Source organism: Myotis yumanensis, unplaced genomic scaffold (genome assembly GCF_028538775.1).
Source record: "Myotis yumanensis isolate MYYU_CA2020_CCGP unplaced genomic scaffold, mMyoYum1.0.hap1 SCAF_19, whole genome shotgun sequence".
NCBI classification, from domain to species: domain Eukaryota; kingdom Metazoa; phylum Chordata; class Mammalia; order Chiroptera; family Vespertilionidae; genus Myotis; species Myotis yumanensis.
The window spans coordinates 3645461-3671093 of NW_027223770.1; the positions used below are offsets into that span (position 1 = coordinate 3645461).

The following is a 25633-nucleotide window of genomic DNA, read 5'->3' on the forward strand; positions in this document are numbered from 1 at the left end:
GGTACAAACTAATGCAGACACACAAGCAACACACCCACACTTAGTTCTCCAAGGAATATGAGTGTAACTATAATACGACAAGTCCCACTGAATAGCAAAATGCCAACACTTAGATACCCATCGACCTTCAGCACTGGAAGCTGCCTGCAGATTATCTACTAGTAGTCTAACACCAGGTGAGAAAATGACACACCCAAGGCCAGACTCAGCAGAAAAACAGGACCTAGAGCCCAGGCCTCCTGCTATCTCCAATATCCCATGCCTGGGCCCTGAGGCTCACCACTGCTCAAAACACATACGGCTCTCCAGGAACTCCTCAGAAGGGTTTTATCAGACCAGAAAACTAGTATTGTTAATTGATTGCCACATGTTTGTGAATCAAAATAGATTGACCTGGTGTGTACTTGATTTCCAACCTTTTTTATCTGTTTCTCAAAACACCTAACCCTCAAAATATAAAGATCTGATGCAACTGTGGAAATTAAAAAATGGGTGGCAGATTTAAGAGGAATAGTAAAAATGTGTTGAACAAATGGCAGCACAGCTAAGTATAGGGCCTTCCAGGGTGACAAAATTTGAAGGGGACCACAGTCCCTTGAAGTATTTAGTAAACATGGGTTTCCCTCAGTATATATTTCATCCATAATGCTTGAGAACGTCTTCATCTAGAATAGAAATCAGTGGAAGCTGATTTAAAACCTAAACTGATTACTTCGCAAAATACAAATCTAAGCTATTTCCAGCTCTACACCTTGAATTTAATCCGAGTTAATAAAAAATGTGACTCGCCCTGACGGGTTTGGCTCAGTGGATAGAGCATCAGCCTGTGGACTGAAGGGTCCCAGGTTTGATTCCGGTCAAAGGCATGTACCTTGGTTTCGGGCACATCCCCGGTGGGGGGGTGCAGGAGGCAGCTGATCAATGTCTCTCTCATCGATGTTCCTAACTCTCTATCCCTCTCCCTTCCTCTCTGTAAAAAATAAAAAATATATATTAAAAAAAAATGTGACATAAGGAATTGTACTAATGCTGCAATAAAATGTGGCTAAAGAAATAGCTAAAAAAAAGAGAGCAAGAAATTGCTATACAGTTGTTCCTTAAAGAATGCAGGCTGGTGTGGCTCAGTGGTTGAGTGCCGACTCATGCACCAAGAAGTCAGTGGTTCGATTCCTGGTCAGGCACACGCCCAGATTGCTGGCTTGATTCCCAGTAGAGGGTATGCAGGAGGCAGCAGATAGATGTTTCTATCTATCTCTGTCCCTTCCTTTCTCTCAAATCAATAAAAAAAAAATACATATTTTTTAAAAAGAATACAGGATTGATTTTTTTGAGAAAGAGAGAGAAACACTGATTAGTTGTTCCATTTACTATGCATTCATTGGTTGATTCTTGTACGTGTCCTGACCGGGGATCAAACTCGCAATCTTGGCCTATCGGAACAATGCTCTAACTAACTGAGCTACCCGGCCAGGGCCACAAAAATTTTTTTCAATTGACCTGCACAGTTCAATTGACCCACAGAGTTCAGACCCACGTAGTTCAAACCCACATTGTTCAAGGGTCAACTGGTGGTTGGACATCTGCATATGCAAAGGGCCAACCTGAGTTATAATCAGATTTTTGAATGCAGGGGCGGCCGGCGTCCCTAACCCCCATGTTGTTTGAGGGTCAGCTGTAAACTGAGAGTCTTGTTTAAACATCTGGAGACTCTACAGTTTCATCCAAAAGAGTGGCTACCTTAGAGTAAGTCAGTTTAAGAAAAATCTACATAAAATGTAATTATTTGCTCCTTACTGGTAATGCTGCCTGGTCCTCTGAAGCCCCTTATGTGGACAGGCAGGGCAGCCAGCCCCCAGGTGGAAGGCTCCTAAGTTCACATCACATTTTGCTTACTATCCTCATGGCTTCGCTGTCCTCTCCCAGGGAAAAGGCTCTCTTTCTCTGTCTGCTGGTCTTTCACGTTCCCCCCAAATGCTCTATTTGGTCCTAGCCACTTTAATAGAAGACACTTGTGCTGGCTCCTAAAATTCATACTTTATCCACTCAAATTCATCTGGCAAATGATTGAAAGTGTTAGAGAGTTTAAGTTCTGTAAATTGACTATAACTTTTAAGATCCCTTCGCTTATATCTCCTACAAGAAAGCCATTTCTGCTTCACTTGCTGCCCATTTGATCTGGCTTCATGAATCAAGCTGTGAGTCACTGGCCACTGGAAGTCTAGATGGAAGACAAAGGCAGGCCCTGTGTCCAGTGCAGGAAACAGCGAAAGCAGGCTCTTCACAGGTGATCTCAAAAACAAACACCCATCTTACATTCACAGGGAATGTTTGACCAATCTTTAAATTTATTTTCCTTCAGTTTTTATACACACACACACACACACACACACACGTAAATGTAATAAAAAGACTTGCATTTAAATAATTATTCTGGAAAATTCATCCAGAGCTGTTCCAGTGGAAAAATCTAGAAAATAGAATTAAGCCCAGAAAATCCCACATTTTATAATGGATGTTTTTGCCTTCCTTGATATAAATTTGATAATTACAAATCAAATTCACTACCCTCATAATGATCAAAAGTACCAAGTCTCATTTAAACATTTTAGAAGAGTAATAACTCATATATCTATAAAAGTACTCAGGAAATGTTTCTCCAGTACTGAAAACAACGTTTGGCAGGAAATCAGTTACTTACAAATTAAGCCCTTCATTATTGTCGACAAAAACATTATAGGATTTCAAGTTAGCCAGCATTTAATTTTGTGAAAAATTATTGTGAACATGCAGAGGTAAGATCCATTAGTTAAAAGTGCTGCTCTCTCAAAGCTGTTAATAGAAAAGTTACCGTACAGCTCAGCGGTTCTCAACCTGTGGGTCGCGACCCCTTTGGGGGTTGAACGACCCTTTCACAGGGGTCGCCATTGGAAAACACATATATAATTACATATTGTTTTTGTGATTAATCACTATGCTTTAATTATGTTCAATTTGTAACAATAAAAATACATTCTGCATATCAGATATTTACATTATGATTCATAACAGTAGCAAAATTACAGTTATGAAGTAGCAACGAAAATAATTTTATGGTTAGGGGTCACCACAACATGAGGAACTGTATTAAAGGGTCGCAGCATTAGGGAGGTTGAGAACCACTGGTATAGCTGGTGCTGGTTCAGTTTATTCTATAGATTTGTAATTTTTTTAAAAATACAGACATGCCATATGAACCTAAACTCATGATAAAGCTTCCAGGAATATTCAGGATTATCAGTTTAAATGACTTCATTGTTAATCTTGTATAAAACTCCATTTCAGAAAGCAGTCCTTGCAATTATTCTCAAAACTACCAGAAAAACAAAAGTTTTGGTTTTTTAATTTCATAGTGGACAAAAGTTTACTTGACTCAAGTAAATGAAATATTTCATTTCTACTAACTGCCCCTTAGTTTAACTGAAATACTGTAATAAAAACATTGCAGTTCCTTTTTAGAACTGCTCAGAAGACTTGAGTTCTTTTCAGTAGACTGCTTCAAAGCTGTGGAAAAGAACCCCTAAGGGGCCCGATGTGCATGCAGACTGGCAGTGGAAGAGAACAACTCATCATTCCTACTATGTGCAGGGAATGGACAAAGGCCAGGTGCAAATCCTAGTGTCTATAAAGGGGTCCCGCACCCACAGCTACCTTTCCTCCTCTCACCTTAGGGCCACGCCCCTGGTGTAAAAAAAGAGCGAGCGGGGACCTGACTGCAGGTCTTCAAGGCTTGAGCTCTTTCCACGTGTCCCAGCTTGCCAGCATGTGCTCTCCATGCATGAGACTGTGTTTTAAATGGACAGTGCCTTTGGTAGCCGGAATGTCACCTAAATCCCTAGGATCCTTTCACTGACAAACCAAAAAGCTGGGTCTGACCCTGGCTGGTGTGATCCAGTTGGTTGGAGCATTGCCCTGTGCAACAAAAGGTGGTGGGTTTGATTCCTCGTCCGGGCATGTGCAAGAGGAAACTGATTGATGTTTCGAATTGATATTTCTCTCTCTCCGTCTCTCTCTATCTCACTTCCTGTTTCTGAAATCAATTTAAAAAAAAAAAGGCTATGCATGGAGGAGGTACTTAATAAATACTTGTTACCTGGGTATTCTAAATGGAGTTTGCCTGAATTGTGTACTGTTACTGGGAATGCAAGTTATACATCAGAAAGTGAACTTGCTCTGGCCCGTGTGGCTAAGTGGTTAGAGGATCGGCCCGTGTCCCAAAGGGTCACAGGTTCTATCCCCAGCCCCGGTAGGGGAGCGTGCAAGAAGCAACCAATCCATGTGTCTCTCTCGCATTGACATTACTCTCTCTCTCTCTTCCTCTCTTTTCCCCTTCCCCTCCCTTCCTTCCACTCTTTCTAAAAACATTAATGGAGTCTGGCCAGTGTGGCTCAGTGGTTGTGTTGAGCTATGAACCAGGAGGTCATGGCTTGATTCCCGGTCAGGGCACATGCCCGGGTTGCAGGCTCAATCCCCAGTAGGGGGTGTGCAGGAGGCAGCCAATCAATGATTCTCTCTCATCATTGATATTTCAATCTCTCTCTCCCTCTCCCTCCCTCTCTGAAATCAATAAAAAATTTTAAAAAATTAATGGAGCACTAGCCAGTTTGGCTCAGTGGATAGAGCATCAGCTTGAGGACCAAAGGGTCCTGGGTTCGATTCCGGTCAAGGGCACATACCTTGGTTGCAGGCTCCTCCCTGGCCCAGGCCCTGGTTGGGGCTCATGCAGGAGGCAACCAATGGATGTATTTCTCTCACATCAATGTTTCCTCTCTGTCTTGCCCTCTCTCTTCTACTCTCCCTAAAAATCAATGGAAGAATATCCTCGGGTGAGGATTAAAACAACAACAAAAAGGAAAGTTGGACTTGACCAACGAATAAATGAGCAGCTTCACACTAACAGCTGCCGAGACCTCCAATTCTGCTGTGTTGCAATGCTTACATGAAACCAGGGACGGCAAACCTTGGTTTGTCAATATGGTGCTGACACAGTATGTTAAGAGATTAAAAGAAATGAAAAAGCTTGATGTCCTGGTGTTTCAGTTAGTCCAAATATACTAGTTTTAATCTGATAACTGAAGCTCTGAACAAATCTGACAGATGTGCCCTACTACAATATTTAACCAGCAGCCAGCTAATATTCTGATTGTTTAAAATGACAGTATGCTCAGAATAAATGTTATAGGGTGAATTGTGAACTTGGTTAAATAGTATGTGAAACAGAGTAATGTGGAGTTAGACAAAAGGGTGGCCGTCTCCCATAGGCGTGTGCGTGTGTCCATGCGTGCTGCTAAGAGCTGCCTCATGCAGGACAGAGGGCAATCAGCAGAAGGACAGGAGGGCCAGAAACACACAGCGCCCAGGAGCTGCCCCTCCTCCAGAGAGCCGACCATTCAGAGTGTACTTAACCCTTCGGGTGCCTTCGTCCCTGGACCAGGAAAGTGTAGAGGGGAAGGAAGGCAGAGACGAAGAGGAGGTCACAAGCGCACTCCTCCCGATCTGAAAGGGGAAAAAGAAACACACTCGGGAAAATACATACAACAAAACCCTACCACCTACCCCGGCCTCAGCCCCGCTTCAGCCCCAGCTTCCCAGGAAGAGTCCAAACGCTACTCAATACGCGAGGTCAGTGCTGACATTTCTGTGACAGGCGGCTGACTGCCACACTAGCCGACGACAGATGCCCAGACAGGTTTAATCCCTTAGTGAAATGCCTTCCAGAAATTACTCGGAATTTATAAAGCTATTTTTTCTATATAAGGGAAAAGATAATATCTAGCATAATTTGTAAAATTTGCCGGTAGTTTTTAAAAAAATAAATAGCCTTAAACAAATATTTTTAATTATGACAGATAATATGAAATGAGAAACTATATGAATGATTAAAAGTTGGTATGTTATCAATCTATTTTTTAGTAGATATAAAACTTTTGCAATAACGAAATAATGACATTCTTACATTCTAAGTGTTTCTAAAATAAAAAAATACACTATGGAAACTAACAAAGTTTGCTTTTCTTAAATTTTGTTTTCAGTTATACAAAAATAAATTTTTAAATTTAGCTCAATGACATTCCATTACACAAGTATCAAATCAACTGCTTTAGAATATTTAGCCCAAACAACTTAAAAAGTTGAAGTAATATATTCCCAATTACAATATAACAACACAGTAATTTTACCACACTAAAGCTGGACAAAATTAAACTACGGCTTAATTTACTAGACCATACATATTCTTTACTTTGAATTTTCTCTGAGAATTTTTTGGAAACTCACAAAATTTGACTGAAAAAAATAACAACTGTGACATTCAAAAAGATAAATATTATTCTCTAAAAATCATCACATAAGTTCAAAACATCTGTGACTTTTTGTCAAAACAGATTTTTAAAATAAATCTGAAAGAAATATATTATTTTAAAACCTCACAACACAATATTATCCCATTGTAAAATAAGATGTTAGCAGCCTTTACAGAGCACAATCTTTGGAATACAACACTTGTAAAATCAATGTAGAGTTTTTACACCTCATTCTTATGAAAGGACAAAGCCTTGCTTTCTCCACAATGGAGCGGCAGGGGATGCAGAAGCGAAGCAGGCACACTGACCACACGTGCAGACTGTGGAGCCCAGAAGCTGTGTGTGTCCAGACCACAGACGCCACCTGCTCAGCTGGGAGGAGTAGAGAAGGCACCTTGCATTCTAAGGGCTTTAGTTCATCAAGGGGCATGTACCTGTCTTATCGACCTCAAAGAAAACGGCGCTTACTTCTAGTGGCAACCTTAACACTTTGTTTTTGTTTTTGGAAATGGGGAAGAAAGTTGGTTATAAGAAAAAAAAATTCCAATAGGGAGAAAAAGGGGAGGGGAGCTGAGCAAGAACCAGAATATCGGTTTTGTTGGAAAACTTTTGGCCAACGGCCCTGTGTGCTTGTGGTGCTCCCACAAGCACCTGTCAACATGTTAATACACCGAAAACAACTCTCATAGCCCAATTTGGCAAAGCAGAGACGTGGGCATCTACAGGTTCAGAAGAGGGCATGCAGGAGGCAGCCTGCACAGAGAGGGAACAGTGGAAGCGCCAGTGGTGGTACTTACGTGTGCAGGGAACGGCTGCAGTCTCGTCCTGCTCTCTTCGGGGTGGTTCGCTTCTCCCACTGGGAGGTACGGCTTCTGACCTGATCCCGTCTCGTACATGGACATGGGCCTACTGCCCCGGGCAGACGGACGTCGCTTTAAGGAAGAGTGGTTGGAAGTATCTGGGTACTCAGAACCAGTTTGCACCTGATATATTTTGGTTGAGGCCTGTTTCCTGAGGTTCGAATTTTCACTCTGGAGTGTTTGAAGCTGAAAGAAATGTTTGGCAGTGGGACTGTGTTTTTCCACAGCAAGCAGAAAAAGCAAACACCAAATAAATGCATACAACTACTAGCTTTAAACAATAAAAACAATAATAGCTAGCTGGGTTGAAAGTAAAAGGCAACTATAAATGAGAACTCTATCTTCTAGAATGAATGAAACGCAATCAACTCACTTCATCACTGAAGCATGATAAATAGCTTAATTTCTAAATGTGGAAAAGTTGCAGATTAGACTTTTTAAAAACAAAATGTCTAACAACTTAAAATTTGGTCATGGCAGACCTGAGAAATGTTTGCAGGCAAGCTGAACTCTGGATTTTCCTAAGGCTGTTGCTAGCAAGAGCTTGAGATCATTAAGACACCGCTTAGGTAACTTGCTTTTCAAATGAGCCCTGAGCAATTTGCCATTGCCAAAAATGCCAGCGGACACCATGGAAGCAGCACAAAAGTTACTGGAGTTGCTGTGCAAAGCAAGAAAGACAGTGAAGTTCAGCTTATGAAAAATCAGGTCAGCTACCTCCCAGAAAGCCAACAAGAAAAATTATAATCAACAAGTTTTTATTACATAATATTCTTGATGTTCCAAACAATGTAGCATGTTAAAAAAAGAGAGGGAACCGAATCATGGTATGCTTCTGTATTAACATATTACAAAGAAAACTGAAGACCTGTTCTGTTAACATCGTCATCCGAACGCTCCACGTAGCACGCTCGCTTCCCTTTGGTGATTGATCAGCTTTCAGCCAGAGCTGGAATATGTGGCCTCTCTCTCCTTTGGTTTTGTCACCCAAAATTGCGACCATGATGGTGTCAGCTTTAAACACTCTAATCTGCCTGGCACCACCCCATTTAGTTAGAGGCTGTCACTTGGAGACCCTGAATGCTCTTTCCATTCCTCACATGCAGGCTGCTTCATGGTGTCTGATGAATGAGAGTTAAGGGATCAGCAAGGAATCACGTTACTCTTTGGCGTCTGGCATTTTAACACAATTAACTGAGTCCAGTCTGCAATGTCCTTCCCCTCTGGTGCTCCTTCATCGTCCATGACATTTATAAGCTGGGTGTGGTGTGCGTTCAGCTGTCTACTCTTTGACAGTGACTGTAAAATCTGACCAAATTCCCCACCAGGGCCAAGGCTCAGGTCCGCAAGCAACTGCATCTGCACCAGAAGATCATTACTTTTTCGATAGCAAACCATTCAGTGTTAGGAGTTACTTTCAATTTTTATTTATAAAGCACCGATCTGTGAAAATGCACCAATAGTGGCTGCTCCTCTTCATTAATTAGCATCTTTTCCAAGCAACTGTTCAAATGTGAAAGATCAAATAGAAATCACGCTACTTTGTCAACTCTATATATTTATATATTAAAAAAAACTTTACTTAACTTTGAAATAAAATCAATACATCTTTGCTAAATAAACATATCTCACATCCTTTATATTAATAGTGCCAAACTTCTGTGAAAGCCTGGCATACGGCCTCTGTCAGAGAAATACCCTCATCCTCCGTTTTCTCGAAGAGTGACCCACTAAGGATTGCTTCTACACCACAAAGGCTTTCAGGATCTAACATATCTGCAACTCCCTTTCCAAAGAAGGAACAACAGCTGCAAAGTGACAAGCAGCCATGGAAAATCCCTACATTCCAGGACACAGACAGGCGTTAAGGTGCCTGTCAAAACTATGTATTAGGGAACCCATATCCTAAAGTGAAATGGTCAAGGTCCAAAGAGTGAGGAGCTTAACTGACACAAGCCTGCCGATGAAGGAGTGGTGTCTGGTCACATGTCTGTCTATGTAAAAGCCTTCTCTTAGGGAGTTGAAGACAAGGATGTTTCATGTCTCTGAAACATCCAGTCTGGACTTTGCTTGCAAGTGTTATGATGAGCACATTTCCTGGTCTGAATCTTTAAGAACTTTAGTATTCTATATTTAGAGAGACGTCTTGGATGAATCTGAATGATACTTATCTTATTGAGAACTAGACCACTTTTTTTTTATTTGGAAGGAGTATAACAGGAAATGAAAATTTACAGATAATCCAATAGTTTCAGAAATCAAAAGCTTTTCCAAGAATTGAGGAAATAATCCATGAGCAAGAGCAAATAATTTCACTCTCTATTTCTTAAAGCAGCTTAAGACATTTGCTTTCAGAGATAGGTTATCTCTGGCAATTTCTACAAGTACTAAAAGGAGCATTAAAGAATAAAAAAGCTGATGGCAACGTCAGCATGTTTCAGAAAAAGGCACCTCAACAAAATTATTAGTTCAATTAATGGGTCAAACTGTAATTTATTAAACAAAAGGTATTTCAGAAAAGACAGAGGAAGTGCAAGCCCTGTATGTTATGGCTGCACACCAGGGCCAGCGATGCACAGAACAAGTGTCAGGTTAAAATCTGACTGATCTTCTTGTCCCCTTCTATGATAGCTAGTAGAGCCGTCTATCTCAGTATGTCTCAACAAATGATCTAGAACCCAACATCAAAAGAACCCTAGGCCACGCCGAGGCCAGGGCGCACTGCAGTGTACTTCCCTGACAAGCAGAAGGGCACAGCCCCCCCTACTCCTGTGGCCTTCCTTTAGGAAGCATCATTGAGAAGGGTCCAGCCACCAGTGAACTGCACCACGCCCTCTGTTCTTGATAATGATTGTGAAGCAGAACTCTTCAAATGACTTTGTTTTGTTTCTGTTTAAGGGAAGTGTACAAAATCTCATATTGTGGAGAATTGAATGATGGGATTAGTACCTGCGAAGTCTTGGGCAGAATTTAGAATTTTTCAACTTTCTTGTCTTAGAATTCTCATAAAAAATTACATATGTAATCCTCATCTTAAACAAATTCCTTGCTACTGTTAGCCACACTTCTTTTAGGGATTAATATATTAATGTATTTCTGACTCTCTTAAAAGGCAGTGAACGAGAAAATGCTAAGCAAATGGGGTTCTTACTAGTGAACATCTCTCACTAATGTAAACAATGTTTTCTTATATTCACTGAGAACCTGCTCTGTGGCAGGCCCTGCTCCAGGCTCTGAGGACATCATAAACTAGTGGTTAAGCACTGGTGAAAAATAAAGTGGGATGCGGGACAGGGCTGCCAGGGCGGGGGTGAATAACAACTTAGAATAAGAGTGAAGAGGGACAGCACCCCTTGCATGGCGTGGGGTGGGGTATGATGTGGAATGCTGATAAACACATATACCCGTCCAGGGCTTTCATCTGCTCTGTCTTCCCGCTATGATTATTCTTGTAAAATGAGCAACAGGAAGAATCACATCCACGGAGTGGCATCCAGGATCCCAGGAGGCACAGAATGGTGCAAGGGTTACTAGAACTGATAAGCACCTAATAGGTTGTATGTTTCTCCTATTGGGACACTTACTCTGGATTTATTTATCAAAGCTACTTTACCTGCAATATCCAAACACTACTTCCAAAAAGACAGCGTGGCCCAAAGGTTTTTAGGTCTGTTACAATAACTGTTTTTCTTCCCTCTAACCACAAGTATTGTGCCTGGGATTCTTCCTTATACTATGGGGTTAAAGCGTCAATCATCCTGGCATTTATTAACATGTTACCTTTTTCTGCATAATTCTCAGCTCGTCACTCAAGTTGTTATTCACCTTCATTAGCTGTTGTATCTTGGCCTCAGAAGCCACTAGAGCGTTTTTGACCTCCATAAATTCCTGCACAGTGACTGGTCCATCTGATAAATCTGAATCTAGACTCTAAAAATAAATTGGGGAAAATGTTCACAATCTGAGATGATGATAACATTCAAGACTAACAGCTAAAGAATTTCAAATTCTGACCATGCCAACTGGACTGCAAAGTTAATCAAACTAAATCAAGGCTTCTGAGGGTAATGCAAAAATAAAACATAAAGGTGGGGTTACTATAATATGTGAAAAAATTTAAAGTCAGTATTTTCTAACAGAATAGGCAGTAGAGCTATAAACCTACTCTGACAATGACTCTTTAAATGCATTTGTCTTGTCTGTCTTTCCTTGCTCATTCATTTTTCTTTTTTATTCATTCTTTAATTCATTCACTCCAACAAAAGTTTATTGAGCACCAGGCAGAGTTCTGGGGATATATAAGAAAATAAAATAGACTACGATTCCTATTCCATGGCATTTATATCCAACAGAGTGAGGGAGGGGGAAAATAAAAACAGTAACTATGCAGTCTGACCGAAGGTGGTAAGTGTGGGGGAAAAGAGATAATACGGAGAAGGGTAAGGGGCTAAGGAGCTCAAGTAGGGCTGAAGGTGGGGCATTTTACTTGGACAGATGGGGAAAGCCTTTGGGTAGGTGAGATGTGAGCGGCAGCCTAAAGAAGGTGAGGACATTAGTCAAATGGCTGTGTAGAGGAAGAACATTCCAGCCAGCGGCAGAGCTCAGCTAGAGGGAGTGGGTGTGCAGGGCAGAGAGGAGGGGGAGGCCCGTCAGTCCACAGAGGACCCTTTCCCGTAGGGTCCTGCCATGACCTTCGCTTTCACCGAGTGAACGCAGTGCTGCTGGGGAAACCTGGCAGGGGTGTTTCAGACACATGACCCTCGCTGTCCTCTCCGCATTCCCTGCATCTGCCAATGGCACTACCATTCTCACAGTCATGTGAGCTACAAATCCCTGACACATCTGTAAGTCTATCTTCCCCTGTTCAAACATTCAACTTATTGCCAGGGCTGGTCTATTCTATCTTCCTGCCCACTCATTCTCAAATGTTTGCTGAGCCCCTCTGTGGGCTAGGTCTGGGCCAAGGTCCTGGGGATTCAGCAGAGGGTGGACCAGCCAACCCCTGCTGCCCCGCCCTGCGCTCACACTCTGCTACAGTGATCTCTCCCCCATCTGGACCCTCCCAGCCAAGCCCTGAAGTGGCCTGGCCAGCTCTTGGAGAGTATCCTGATTGGGTTCCTTTCCTCTACTCTCTGACCTTCCAGAACACTCCTCCCAAAACACAGGACCCCAAATGGCTGACCACTGCCTCCTGCCCTCCCTAAAAGCTCCCTGGGCTCGGCTCTGCCTGCCGAGGTCCATGCTCTTCAGTCTGGCACATGGTGTGACCTCCGCCCTCTGCTGTAACTTTGGTTCCCACTCCTTTTAGGCTCTCTACACATCGCCAGCCCACCCCCTGCGCCCCCCAGCCAGATGCTTTATTTCATTTTCTCTCTGCCTAGACCACTCTTCCCTGCCTTTTCACGTGCCCAAACCAATGCATCCTTTAAGACACATTAAGAGCCATCCTATTCACAAAGCCTCCGGCTACTCCCCCTCAGCAACAAGTTGTATCTCCTCTTGGCTCCCAGTCTCTTCTGTTGGTGCTTATGACACATGTCACTGTGTGCCTCTTACTGCAGCTACCTCTCCTCTTAGGCAGTGAGAGCCTCACAGGAAAGGGACTAGACTTCATTCAGGGGAGTATTACTCAGAGAAATCACTTGATAAAAATTTGTTGAAAGAATAAAACACACAGTCCCTCCTCACAAGTTTTATAAAGTCACAACTGCAGCAGGGACATGTGATTCAGCAAGGACTCAGGGACAAAGGACTCCCAGTTTTAAAACTGTTTACCTCGCTTGACCTTTGTATGGCCCAAGCTCGTTAGTGAACTCAACTCTACTTCATAGCACTTTCACAGGGCTAGCCCTCAAGTGGCTTACAAGTAAGGCAATTCTGCAGGAGAAAAGAGTTTTAAAAGAATCACAGTCTCCCTTCCTGTGTGTCATCTCACCTTCTGCCTGTTTGCCTTGCTGGCAGTGGCTTCCAGATCTGTGTCTTCATCTGATGCCACACTGTCATAGTCCGGCTGGTCATTGTCTTGACTCTCAGTACTGTGCTGGTTATTGATGGTTTTCAGTATGAGCTCCACATTGTCTATCAATAGAAGCAAATAACTTTATTCAGGCCTAAAAAAAACTTTTAAAAAAGTTATTGATTTTTAGAGAGAGGGAGGAAGGGATAGAGAGAAACATTGATTTGTTGTTCCACTTATTTATGCATTCACTGGTTCATTCATGTATGTGCCCTGACCGGGGATCGAACATGCAACCTTGGAGTACTGGGACAATGTTCTACCAACTAAGCTACCTGGCCAGGGCCTCAAGAAAAAGTTTTTCCCCAAAAAACTATTGGGAGGATTTTTGAGTTGTTATTTAAAAGACTGAAGGAAAATGAGAGAGATAGCAACCAGACAGACAGCCTACTGTGAACTGCACAGAGATTTAAGCATCCCTCTGAGCTGCTCACCAAATGTGGGCAAATCATTAGAAAGAACTACTCAGACAAAGGAGGCTGGTTCTCAAGTTTCTAATCATTCAGTAAGATAGAGTATAGCTCCAAATCATGAAGATGAAGCTGTGCTAATGCAAGCTTAATTGTGATTAACCAGGTAACATCAAGTCAAGATAGAAAGAAGATTGTTAAAGTGGAGCCTAAACACTACGTGCTCAAAGAGCAGGCACAGGTATTTAGTCAGCTGGATGCCAGAGAGAGAGAGGAAAAAACAGAACGACCCAGCAGCCACACACATGTGCATATCAGAAAGGAATGGTCTACAAGGGAGCAGGGATGATTCTATGGGCTCTAACACATTTTGAATAAAAGAGTTCACAAATTATCCAAGTCTCTCCAATTTCTTTCAGGTAACTCAAGCTAACCTCTACCTTCCAATATTGTTTCTGGGTATTTTGATAGATAATATCTGCATGATAAATTATGGTTACGTAAATTTTAATTTTTAAAATTAATATTTAAAACACACATAGCACCTGATTATAGAAGTAATAGAGATTCAACATAGAAAATTTAAAACTAGTGAATCATTCACGGCCATTCCATAAGCATATATATATATGTATACATATATATAATTATTATTTGCAGCAGTTATGGTCTATAAAGTTGCTGTAAAGACTGAGTTAGTAAATAGTGAACCACTGTTTTGAACGGAAACACAGGGTTAGGTTCCTGCAAGCCTCTGGTCACAACATTTCCATCGACTGACCAATGAGTAACCTTGTTTTACGTGTGCTGTGTTTAAAGACGCCTACAATATGTATTGTTGATTCACTAACATTGAACTCACAGCCAACAGCAGAACTCATGTCCAAACGAAGCTTATCTAACACAGGCATTTTCTCCAAAAGGCATATCACAGCCTTCGGGTGCTTACGAACCCTAAACAGCACTTCCGCACTACACTTGTGGCCCATTTTAAACAGTAAAATTACTAACAAAAAGCACAAAAAATGTGAAAAATATAACACTACACAGACCTTGAAAAGGACACTTGTTTACAATATGAAAGCTGAAACAAAAGGCAAAGTGTGATCTTATTCAATCTAAGCTGGGAATATATGCTTTCGGTGACTCAAGTTTTTCAACACTTTGCACATGTCTACAAATTACCACGAAAGTGCTATGAGTACTGATTTTGAGGTTACAAATACATTTTAGTGAACAAGTGAATTTGCAAATATGGAATTTGTGAATAATGAGAACTGATTAATATTTATACTTACATGTGGTATATTCACTTGTACATACGTATGTTGTAAATGTTTTCCTTACAAAATTGGTATTATACGAAACTAAACCTTTATTTAAAAAATTATTACTTGCCCAGCCAGCGTGGTTGAGCATAGACCTATGAATCAGGAGGTCACGGTTTGATTCCCGGCCAAGGGCATATGCCCAGGTTGTGGGCTCAGTCCCCAGTAGGGGGCGTGCAGGAGGCAGCCAATCAATGATTCTCTCATCATTGATGTTTCTCTCTCTCTCTCTCTCTTTTTCTCTGAAATCAATAAAACTATATTTAATATAGTTTTTAAAAGTTATTACTTTATACTGTCATTATATATTCTCTGAAAAGAAAGTCTGTGCAATACTATTCAAATATGTGACTAAATGTTGCTCTGTTATGTTTCTAATGTTTTCAGTATTATATAAAACATATAGATATAGATATATATAAAACGCCTCTGATTATTTCTCCTCAATTAACACCTAGAAATGGAACCACCAAATGAAGAGAGTATGTACATTTTGGTACTCCATATTTATGAAAGCACCCTTATCATTGCATCTTCACCAAAGTTTAATAAGCTTTCTTAGAACTTGTTTACTCCTGGTTAAACCAGTAAAATCAAGAACAAATTGTTGTCAGCTAATGAGTACTTACTGTCTTTGGGAATGTAATACTGACTGAAAACTTAATTTTTATGGTATGTATTTCTTCTGTCTAAATGTTTTACAATAAAATGTATTATAATTAGAAAAAAGCCCACGAGGACAGTTTTTCGGCAGAATGCAGCATGTTCTTCAGCACAGAGACAGGTCCCTGAGCTACGGAACGAGCCTCCAAAGGGCACTCAGAAAGAGGCACTGTGCTCTCTACAATTTAACCCACAGTAACTCTGACGGTAGGCATCTAAAGCTTAAAGTAACAAACTTTGCCTGTGCCCTTGGCTGGAATTGAACCTGGGATGCTGCAATCCACAGGCTGACGCTCTATCCACTGAGCCAAACCAGCTAGGGCTAGAACTCAGTTTTGTAGGTAAGCAACAGCAGATGAGCTGTAATTTCAATAAAGGGGGCTTATTTTCTTAAGTACTTTAACAAGATAGTCAGACTTTTGGGTTAATTTCAGGATGCAACTTTATAGGAATAAAGACAGGTGACCCAAGAGGGAAAAATCACATATATGATATATATTTGAATAGCAGTTAATAATGTTGAAATATTTGTAATTCACCAGGGCTCACGGAGGTAAACTTTTTGTCCCAACATGGTACCAATAAAAATTATAGGGTTTTAACTAAGCTATTCTGTTGATGACTGCTCTAATCATTTTGTAACTTTAAATCTAGCACTTGTGTGAAATTTAGAAGCAAATTTGGTTTGAAACAGTTACCTTTTGAACTAGAGAGAGGACTGCCTTGCTGTCTTCTCTTGGCATCACTGAGAATGTCAATAACCAGCGTGGCAAACTCATGGGCATTAAACCGAGCTAATTTCTGTCTGCCCTGAAGGTGAAAAAATAATTGAAAATACTCCCAAATGTCAAAATACACACATAGATGTACACATAAAAATCGTCAGGCTATTGTTAGACTTTGGCAAAGACCTTCCAGCATGATCAAGGCATCATCAACCACAGCCAAACTGAACCAACATTAACATTTTCCTTGCTATCAGTTTAAAACCATTTACACAGGAGAACTATATAACACTTAAATTCTCACAATGCATATTTATTTTAGGGAACAAAACCAAATTAATTCTACTTAAAGCTTTTTTCCCCCCTAATATCAAACAGTTTTTAAATAGATGTAGTAACAAAAAATTAATTTGGAGGGAAATTTTAAAATTGCAAGATAAATTTATAGACTAGATGCTGAGATTCCATCATTATATATAACCATCATTATATATAACCATTAATCAATAAAATGTAAAAGACCTTCCTAATTTTATCAACTTCTCTGCTCTTGATGGGTGCTTAGGCTGTTCTTAATGCCCTATTACTACATACAGTGCTTCAATGAGCATCGTTCGTTGTGCATGAATCTCCCTATTTTATTTTATTAGGACATATTCCCAAGTAAAGAATTCCCAGGTGAAAGGATGGACACTTAATTCTGAGGCTTCTGAAATAAGTTAGCAAGTTGTTTTTCTAAAATCTGGAACAATTTAAGCTCTTATCTGCAGCATGAGAAAGCCCATCTAGCCAGATCCTTACCAGTTTTGGAGTACCCCTTATTATACACTTTATTAATTTGATTGATGAAACTTTCATTAATGCCTTTAGGTTGCTTTGTTTGATTACTAATGAGGTTAAATATTTTTTCACATGAAAGGCCATTTATATTTCTTCTGTGAATTGTTTTATGTTCTTGCCCAGGCATGTACTGCTATCTACTGCTTTTCTTATCAGTTTGTGAAGTTTGTGTGTATAAAGGCCATTAATATTTGAATCAAAAATATTAAAATACCTGTCTTGGAAAAATAAAATACCAAGATATCAACTATTCTCAAAATATCACCCTGGTCACTTTTCACGCTCAGCCACTTGCCTGGTTCCGTGTCGATGAGTACTCGGGATTGACCGGAAGGAAGGGAACGACGGTTGTCTCGGTCACCAGGGTGCTGTGGTTTTGCGTGGCAAGCCAGACTAGCCAGAGGAGAGAGCCAGAGACAGAATCTCATCACTATGGGGGCGCCACTGCTCCTCTGAGAGCTGCGGCCCCGCCTTACTAGGGAGACTCAAGAAGCACACTCCGAAGCCAACATACACAAAAGGCAATGTCCACACACGTGTTATCAGGACAGGAGAAATTGGGCAAGTAAACACGGAGGCTGGCAGCTTGTCACTGCCCACTGATAACAAGCATATTAGATAAAGCCACATGTTAAGTCACCTGCATCAGTCTCTCGCCTGTCAACTTCATCGTACACATCCATGGCAAGTTCTTCAAACAAGTGATTACTTAGCTGAAAGTAAAAAAATATCATGAACACAAGGGACAAGGGTTAACACTAGCAGAATGAGTGGGGAGTGTGACTTATTCACGCTTTTATCTCCAATGTTTTATCCAAAGCCAGTGCTTAGTAAATACCCACTGTAACACAGACAATAACATTTCCAAAATAGTGCAGATCCTCCAATATATCTGCTTCCCATAGCGCCTCACTCCCCTATGGTATGCAGACAGGGCTGCGCTATACAGGAGGTAAGAGATATCTACAGTGCCTCTCTCGAACACAGGTTGCAGTGCTCTACTCTCATGTGATATCACACTTTAAGTCTTCTCTTTTGCTCTTGAGAATGTTTCCCAATGCCCCCAAATATAAGGGGTCATAAACCCTTGGCAGGATAAAGATGCCAAAAGACGCAATTCTGAGAGGATAGAAGATGCCATTGCACAAAAATATCACTGCCCTGGCCAGTGTGCTCAGTGTTTAGAGTGCCGGCTCTCACTCCGAAAGATCATGGATTCAATTCCCGGTCAAGGGCACATACCTGGGTTGCAGGTTTGATCCCCGGCCCATTGGGGTACATGCAGGAAGCAACCAATCGATGTGTCTCTCTCACGTCAATGTTTCTCTCTCTCTCCCCCTCCTCCTTTCTCTCCCCTCCCTCTCTCTAAAAAATCAATGGAAAAAATATCCTCAGCCCAGCCGGCATGGCTCAATGGTTGAACGTTGACCTGTGAACCAGGTCACATGTTTGATTCTGGTTAGGGCACATGCTCAGATTGCAGGCTCAATCCCATATGGGGCGTGCAGGGCGTAGCCAATCATGATTCTCTCTCATCATTGGTATTTCTCTCTCTCTCTCCCTCCCTCTCTGAAATCAATAAAAATATATTTTTAAAAAATCCTCAGGTGAAGATTAACAAAAATAAATAAATAAAAAATATCACCAGACCTTGGTTAAGCCTCTTTGCTATCTTCCTCAGTAGTAGCCCCAATCCCCAGAAGAACTGAGTATCCCCAACAAAGGATAGATTGTCTGATCCATATGCTGTGCAGGGTCAGCCAACAAAATACTCCCCACAGACTAGGTACCTGCCTGGCAGCAACCAGGATGGTCAAGGTCAGGGTCTTCCTTAACCCTGACGAGGCTAAGTCCCTAACCAGGGTGTCTCCGGCTCTCTCTATGCTTTTTTCCTCATAAATGCACCCTGACAATTGGTGGCTGTTACTTTTTAGTTGACTGCTTCCCCATTCTGTGAGCATAAACTGAATTTGCTCTATTCTCTACTGTGTTCACCACATCCACACACAGTACCTGGCACTGAGATGGGGCTCAGTACATAGGCAATTACACATTGACCACAAGGCATTTTATGCAGCAATTTTAAATGCTGGTTACACAGACCTCATGGGAACTCGTTAAAATAGATACAATACATTGTTGGGTGAAAAAAGCGGGATATAAAATTCTAAAATTATGATTGCGGCCTCATTTAAAAAATAAAGATATCTGAAATAAGAATTAGAAGAAGTATTCCAAAATATTGAGGCTGAATCCATTAAGAGTATAGTGAATAAGGATTATTCCCCTTTTCTATTTTCCAAATTTTCTCTTGTGTGGTTACATTACATTTATAGCAAAATAAACTCTGAGAGTCTTTTGCTGGATAAAGTGATGAAGGATTGAAAACTTGAACTTTCATCATGAATATCTAGTCTCTTTCCTTTGAGGAGATACAAGCTAATGTTATTACTAACAATAACTACAGCAGCAATACTGATTGAGGGTTTACATCCAAGGCACTGCGTTAATATCATATTTAATATTCACAATACCTCTATGAAATAGTAACTACTATTATTCCACATAACAAATAAGGAAATTGAGGCACAGAAGTTAGTATCTTACCTAAAGTCACAAAGTCAATAAATGATAATAGATCTGAGATCCAAGTTTAAGTCTCTCACAATGTTAACATTTGCTAATTCAAGGAATACATTATTAGTCTTACTATATTTATCTTAGTTTTTTGGGATGGAGGAAGGAACTAGGTAGAGATGGAGGGAGGAATGGAGATACTATAGCAGCGGTTCTCAACCTGTGGGTCACGACCCCTTTGGCGGTCCAACGACCCTTTCACAGGGGTCGCCTAAGACCATCCTGCATATCAGATATTTACATTACGATTCATAACAGTAGCAACATTACAGTTATGAAGTAGCAATGAAAATAATTTTATGGTTGGGTCACAACATGAGGAACTGTATTTAAAGGGCCAGAAGGTTGAGAACCACTGTACTATAGGCTAAACACTGAATTGGCAATTATAATTGGCTGTGGTCACCTGTGAGGAGACCACAGGTGGGGTCAACAGCAGCAGCAGCTCACCCTCACCGAGCAGTTCTGAGCTGCAACCCCTGCTACATCATTATCTCCCTTTCTAGGAGAGGACACCAAGGCACACAGAGTCTAAGGAGCTTGTCAGAGCTGAGACCTGTACCTGAGCAGTCTGATGCAGAATCCAAGTTCTTGAGAGCTGTACTCAACTTGGTTCCAGATATTCACCTAATGCCTGCCACATGCTAGAGATATTATAGACATAACCCCAGCTTTCATGCAGCTTTCAGCCTAGCAAATGTAAAAGAGTCAAAAGGAACTTGGGCTTTATCTATAATGTTGGAATTATTTATAATAAAAATTGGTTTACATAATTAAAAGGAAATCACAGAATATTTATTGCTGACTCCAAAGCTTATCATCTTAACTATATGACCTCCTTAATTTAAAAAAGGCGATAAAACACAGACACACAAAACCATACAGAACACAGAGACACCGAACAAATTGCATAAAATACATTTATTTCATATTACAGTTAAATAGTAAGGATAAATTCACTTTATGTAATATTTAGTACTTAATATTATATGATGTTCTAGTAAAGGGTTTTCTGTTAAAAGGGGAATGAAGAGAAAGCCATAAATCAGAGGACCTGCAATTTCAGTTGGGCTTTGGGAAAACTACTGCCTACATTGTGAAGGTGGTCATTTTTCAACTGCTTGAACGATGAAAGGAATGGAAGCTGGGAAAGGGGAATGCTGCAGGAAAAGAGGAAAAGAGGATTCCTGGAAGAGGACTTGAAGGTGGCAACTAAGGGCCAAGAATGCACACACAATGGGAACAAGATGGGAGGTAGGGCAGGTACTGGAAGGTGAGAGAGTTGGATGATGTCCTTAGAGTTAAAAATCTTGGTTCTGATCCAGAGAGCAATGGGAACAGCTGGGGAGTGTAATCTGGTGGTTAAAACTGAGGAAGAGCCTTAGTGAAGCTTCATCTGTGGGTACTAAACAAAGAGGATTCACCCCCAGAGAGGTAGATTCCTGACTAACCCTAAGGCGGGCAGGATGGCAAGAATCATTCAGATTACAGCGAGGCTTGACCTGCAGAACTAGGCAAACTCTGAGCACATACCCGGGGCAGGCCCACCAGCTTTTTAAAGCATACATTTACCAAGCTCTGATGAATGGCATGGGATAGGCAAGAAAGTTACAACCGAGGCTGGACCCCAATGGCAGCAAGTGAATCTCTGGTACTCACCGTTCCAGCACCTGCTTTTATCCACCTAAGCAGCCTAAGAGGCTACAGGAAGCAATCCCAAGAAGTGTGTTCCACTGACTTATTTACAGTGGGAGAAACAAGGAACTCTTATAAGGCGACACAACTTCCTAATAGCAAAAGCACAGTCTTCGCATTTAAAATAAGAAAAATGGCATTATTTGAAGCAGAGCCAATAAACTGGATATACTGAACGTATAGTACTTCCAGTCTTCATGCCTATACACTCAATGGTCTGCTTCCGGTTTAACAGCATCTACGAGTATGAAACAGTCATCTGATGCAATAGGAAAGAGCTGAGAACAGGTATTAGCAGGATACAGTTCCCATACTGGAGTTCACTAGGAAATAGAGATACTCACAGATTGAAGTTTCTTCTTAGCAGCTTTTGCCAATTCAGACAAATCCAGGCTGCTAAGAAAATGTACAAAACTAATAAGCAAATAAATAAAATCTTTTTTTGTGTGTGTGTGTGTGTGTGTGTGTGAGTGTGTGAACTCTGTAGAAGATAAAGATGGCCAAGGGATCAAGATATTAATTAGAGTTCACGGACATGGTCAGAGCCAAAAACTCTATAGCCCAAAAGAGTCAGTGAGAAAACTTTGAACAGAACAACTTGGTGAAAGTAACTCCTTCTAGAAATACCATGATCACCCTGGCAGGTTTGGCTCAGTGGATAGAGCATCAGTCCGTGGGCCAAAGGGGTCCCGGGTTCGATTCCGGTCAAGGGCGCGTACCTCAGTTGCAGGCTTCCAGCCCTGGTCGGGTGCATGTGGGAGGCAACCAAAGATGTGTCTCCCTCACATCGATGTTTCTCTCTGTGTCTTTCCCTCTCCCTTTGACTCTAAAAATCAATAGAAAATATCCTCAGGTGAGGATTAAAAAATAAAATTAAAAACAGAAATACCATAATCATGTAATATGGTTAAAAGAAAAATAATCACCTACTAACTAAAACACAAAAACTAATGAGAAAAGTCACCATTTTTGAAGTATTAAAAAAAAGCATGGTAGAAGAAAATATCAAAAGGGCAGAATGTGAAAAACCAGAATGGCAAGATTACATCTAGAATAGCAATTAATCATTTCATAAACTCTTGACAGTATTTGTACAAAGATAACTGCCTAAATTAAGGTTTCATTACTACAGCTTCAAACTCATCTGACCTTACAGATACAGTCCACCTTTTGTTTAGCAATGAGCTAAGAATAATGTTTACATTTTTAAATGGGGGGGGGGGGGGGACTAGGAAGAATAGTATTTCATAATTTGTGAAAATTATATATAAAATTCAAATTTCAATATCCGAAAATAAAACTTTATTGGAATAGGCATGCCCTTCATTTACATAGTGTCCATGGATGCTTTCATCTACAACGGTAGAGTTGAGTAGTTGTGACAGAGGCTGTATGGCCCAAATATTTACTATCTAGCCTTTAACAACAACATAAAAACTTGCCAATCCCGTTACAGATAAAGAATATACTCTCATATAATAAATATTCTTTGAACATAATCTATAAACATACTGTCACAACTAGGTAATACTGTGACAATATCACGAACTCCAATTTTCATATTAGTAAATTTGTTATTTGTGCTCTTTCAAACTTAAGTTTTATATGGTGGTTTACTTACAGCCGTCTTATTTCCAAATTGTATAGCAATAAAAGAGAAAAATGTATGGGCTTTGTTAAACACAAAATATTATACACTTAAACACTATACAACCAAGGAAATATTTGAGACAGATAAATTGATTGGTATTTAAAGGACCTTACCTGTCTGCCATTTGAGGTATTATAAAGTGCTGTCCATTTTTGTGATCTGAAACAGAAACCAAGCCAAAGTTTGTTCATATAAATATTAAGATCTGTAAAGGAGCACCCCCATTATTTTCTCTATTTATGTTTTGCAATCAGTATCTTCCCATAATTATGAATTATGTGGGGGAACATAAGTTGCCAAATTGGCTGCAAGTTCCCGAAACCTTGGCTAGTAGCAAGGATCGTATTCTCGTTTTCTTTCTGGCACAGAAGTCTAGACATCTTTAAGCAGAAAGCCTACACTCACCCTAATCCTTATGCTTTGTTCATCCCCAGTATAAGTGATGACCTTCAGCCATGGAAAGAATGCTTAGGGAGCTGAATTAGCTCACAGCAGGCTTCCATGTGGCATGCCACATTATCTCCATGTGGCATGCCACATTATCTCCATGTGGCATGGGTAGGACTTCCTTGAGCTTTGGTGGCTCACCTTCAAATTAATCTATCTATAATAAAAGCATAATATGCAAATTGACCAAACAGCAGAACAGCAGGACGACCTTCCAGAAGAAGCTGGGACTGCTAGGGCTGTCTAAATATCTTTTGATTATTTGATTGATTTTAATATTCTATTTTATTTCTAGAATTTTTGAGCATATAACATTATATGTAGTCTTTTTTTTAGTGGTTATGCTAGGGTTTATAATACACATAAATTTTTACAGTGTACTTAGAAATAACATTTTACCATTTTAAGAAGGAAATCTTATCTCCATATTTCTCTCTCCCTTTTTATGTTGTAGTTGTCAAATTTATTACATTGACATATGCTGAAAACCCCACAAGATAATGTTATAAACTTTTTCTTTAAACTATCATACATATCTTAAAGAACTTAAGGGGAAAACATAGCTGTTCTTTTTATCCAGATACCTATCATTTCTGATGCTCTTCTTTCATTCCTTAAGTTCCAAGATTCCTTCCCGTATCATTTCCCTTCTACTCAAAGAACTTGCTTTAGCATTTCTGCTAGAGCAACTAATTCTCTTCTTTTCCTTCATCTTAAAATGTCTTTATTTTGCTTCATTCCTGAAGGTTATTTTCACTGAAAATTGGAGTCCTGGATTGACAACTCTTTTTTGTTTCAGCACTTCAAAAATATTGTTCTACTTTTCATATCCATGGTTTCTGATGAGAAATCTAGTCATTCAAATAATTGTTCTTCTATGTGTCATTTATTTTCTTGCAGTTTCAGAATGTTTTGTTGTCTTTGGTTTTCAGCAGTTTGATTTTAATATATCTGAGTGACAATTTCTTTGAGTTTATTCTTTTTGGAATTCTTTGAGCTTCTTGAATCTGTAAGCGTATGTCTTTTGCCAAATTTGGAGTTTTTAGCCAATATTTCTTTAAGCATTTTTTCTTTTTAAAATATATTTTATTGATTTTTTACAGAGAGGAAGGGAGAGGGATAGAGAGTTAGAAACATCGATGAGAGAGAAACATCGATCAGCTGCCTTTCTGCACACCCCCAACTGGGGATGTGCCCGCAACCAAGGTACATGCCCTTGACCAGAATCGAACCTGGGACCTTTCAGATCGCAGGCCGACGCTCTATCCACTGAGCCAAACTGGTTAGGGCTAAGCATTTTTTCTGTATCACTCTCTGATCTCTTTCTGGGAATCTGATACAAATGTGACCATTTGCTATTGTCCCACAGGTCCCTGAGGCTCTGTCTAGTTTCATTTTCCTTCCACTCTTTTTTTCTCTCTATTGTTCAAAACTGGATAATTTCTAGTGATCTATTTTCAATTAGTCACTCTTTTGTCATCTCCAATCTCCTATTAAGCCTATCCAGTGAATTATATTTTTCAGTTATAATATTTCTATTTGGTACATTTCTTTATCTTCTATTTCTATGCTGAGATTTTCTTCATTTCTATTTGTTTCAAGATGTTCACACTTTTTAGAGCACGGTGTTCCTGTTTGCTTAAAATTTTTTGTCTGATAATTCCAACAACTGTGTCATCTGAGGTTGGTGTCTGTTGACTACTTTTTCCTTACAAGTCTTTGGGATTTCCCTGGTGTCAAGTCATTATGAATGATATCTTGGACATTTTAAATATTATGTTGTGAAACTGAGTCTTCCTTACATTTTATAGACAATGTTAATTTTTTTAAATATGTTTTTATTGATTTCAGAGAGAGGGAGAGATAGAAACATCAATGATGAAAATCATCGATTGGCTGCCTCCTGCATGCCCTACACTGGGGGTGGAGCCCCCAACCCAGGCATGTGTTGATGAGAATCATCGATTGGCTGCCTCCTGCATGTCCTACACTGGGGGTCAAGCCCCCAACCCAGGCATGTGTC

The 25633-nt window shown here is 40.3% G+C and overlaps 1 protein-coding gene across 13 annotated transcripts in view; it reads right to left on the reverse strand.

Annotated features, from left to right (window-relative positions):
• The window catches only part of GIT2 (GIT ArfGAP 2), a 52452-nt gene that overhangs the window by 9016 nt on the left and 17803 nt on the right, over positions 1-25633 (reverse strand). For 3 of the 13 annotated variants that reach the window (XR_011469049.1, XM_070399909.1, XM_070399918.1), the window contains 9 exons: positions 23277-23322; positions 21857-21908; positions 17821-17893; positions 17476-17573; positions 16314-16425; positions 13134-13276; positions 10979-11128; positions 7136-7384; positions 5443-5532 (listed from right to left, as the gene is read on the reverse strand). Coding sequence is in view for 11 of the 13 variants with exons in the window: in XM_070399909.1 (XP_070256010.1) it covers positions 5443-5532; positions 7136-7384; positions 10979-11128; positions 13134-13276; positions 16314-16425; positions 17476-17573; positions 17821-17893; positions 21857-21908; positions 23277-23322 (1013 nt within the window). In the remaining 2 variants the exon portion in view is untranslated. Of the gene's footprint in view, positions 1-5442; positions 5533-7135; positions 7385-8020; positions 8702-10978; positions 11129-13133; positions 13277-16313; positions 16426-17475; positions 17574-17820; positions 17894-21856; positions 21909-23276; positions 23323-25633 lie in introns of those variants that run through there. The other 10 variants (XM_070399910.1, XM_070399912.1, XR_011469050.1 and 7 more) reach the window with 10 other exon arrangements.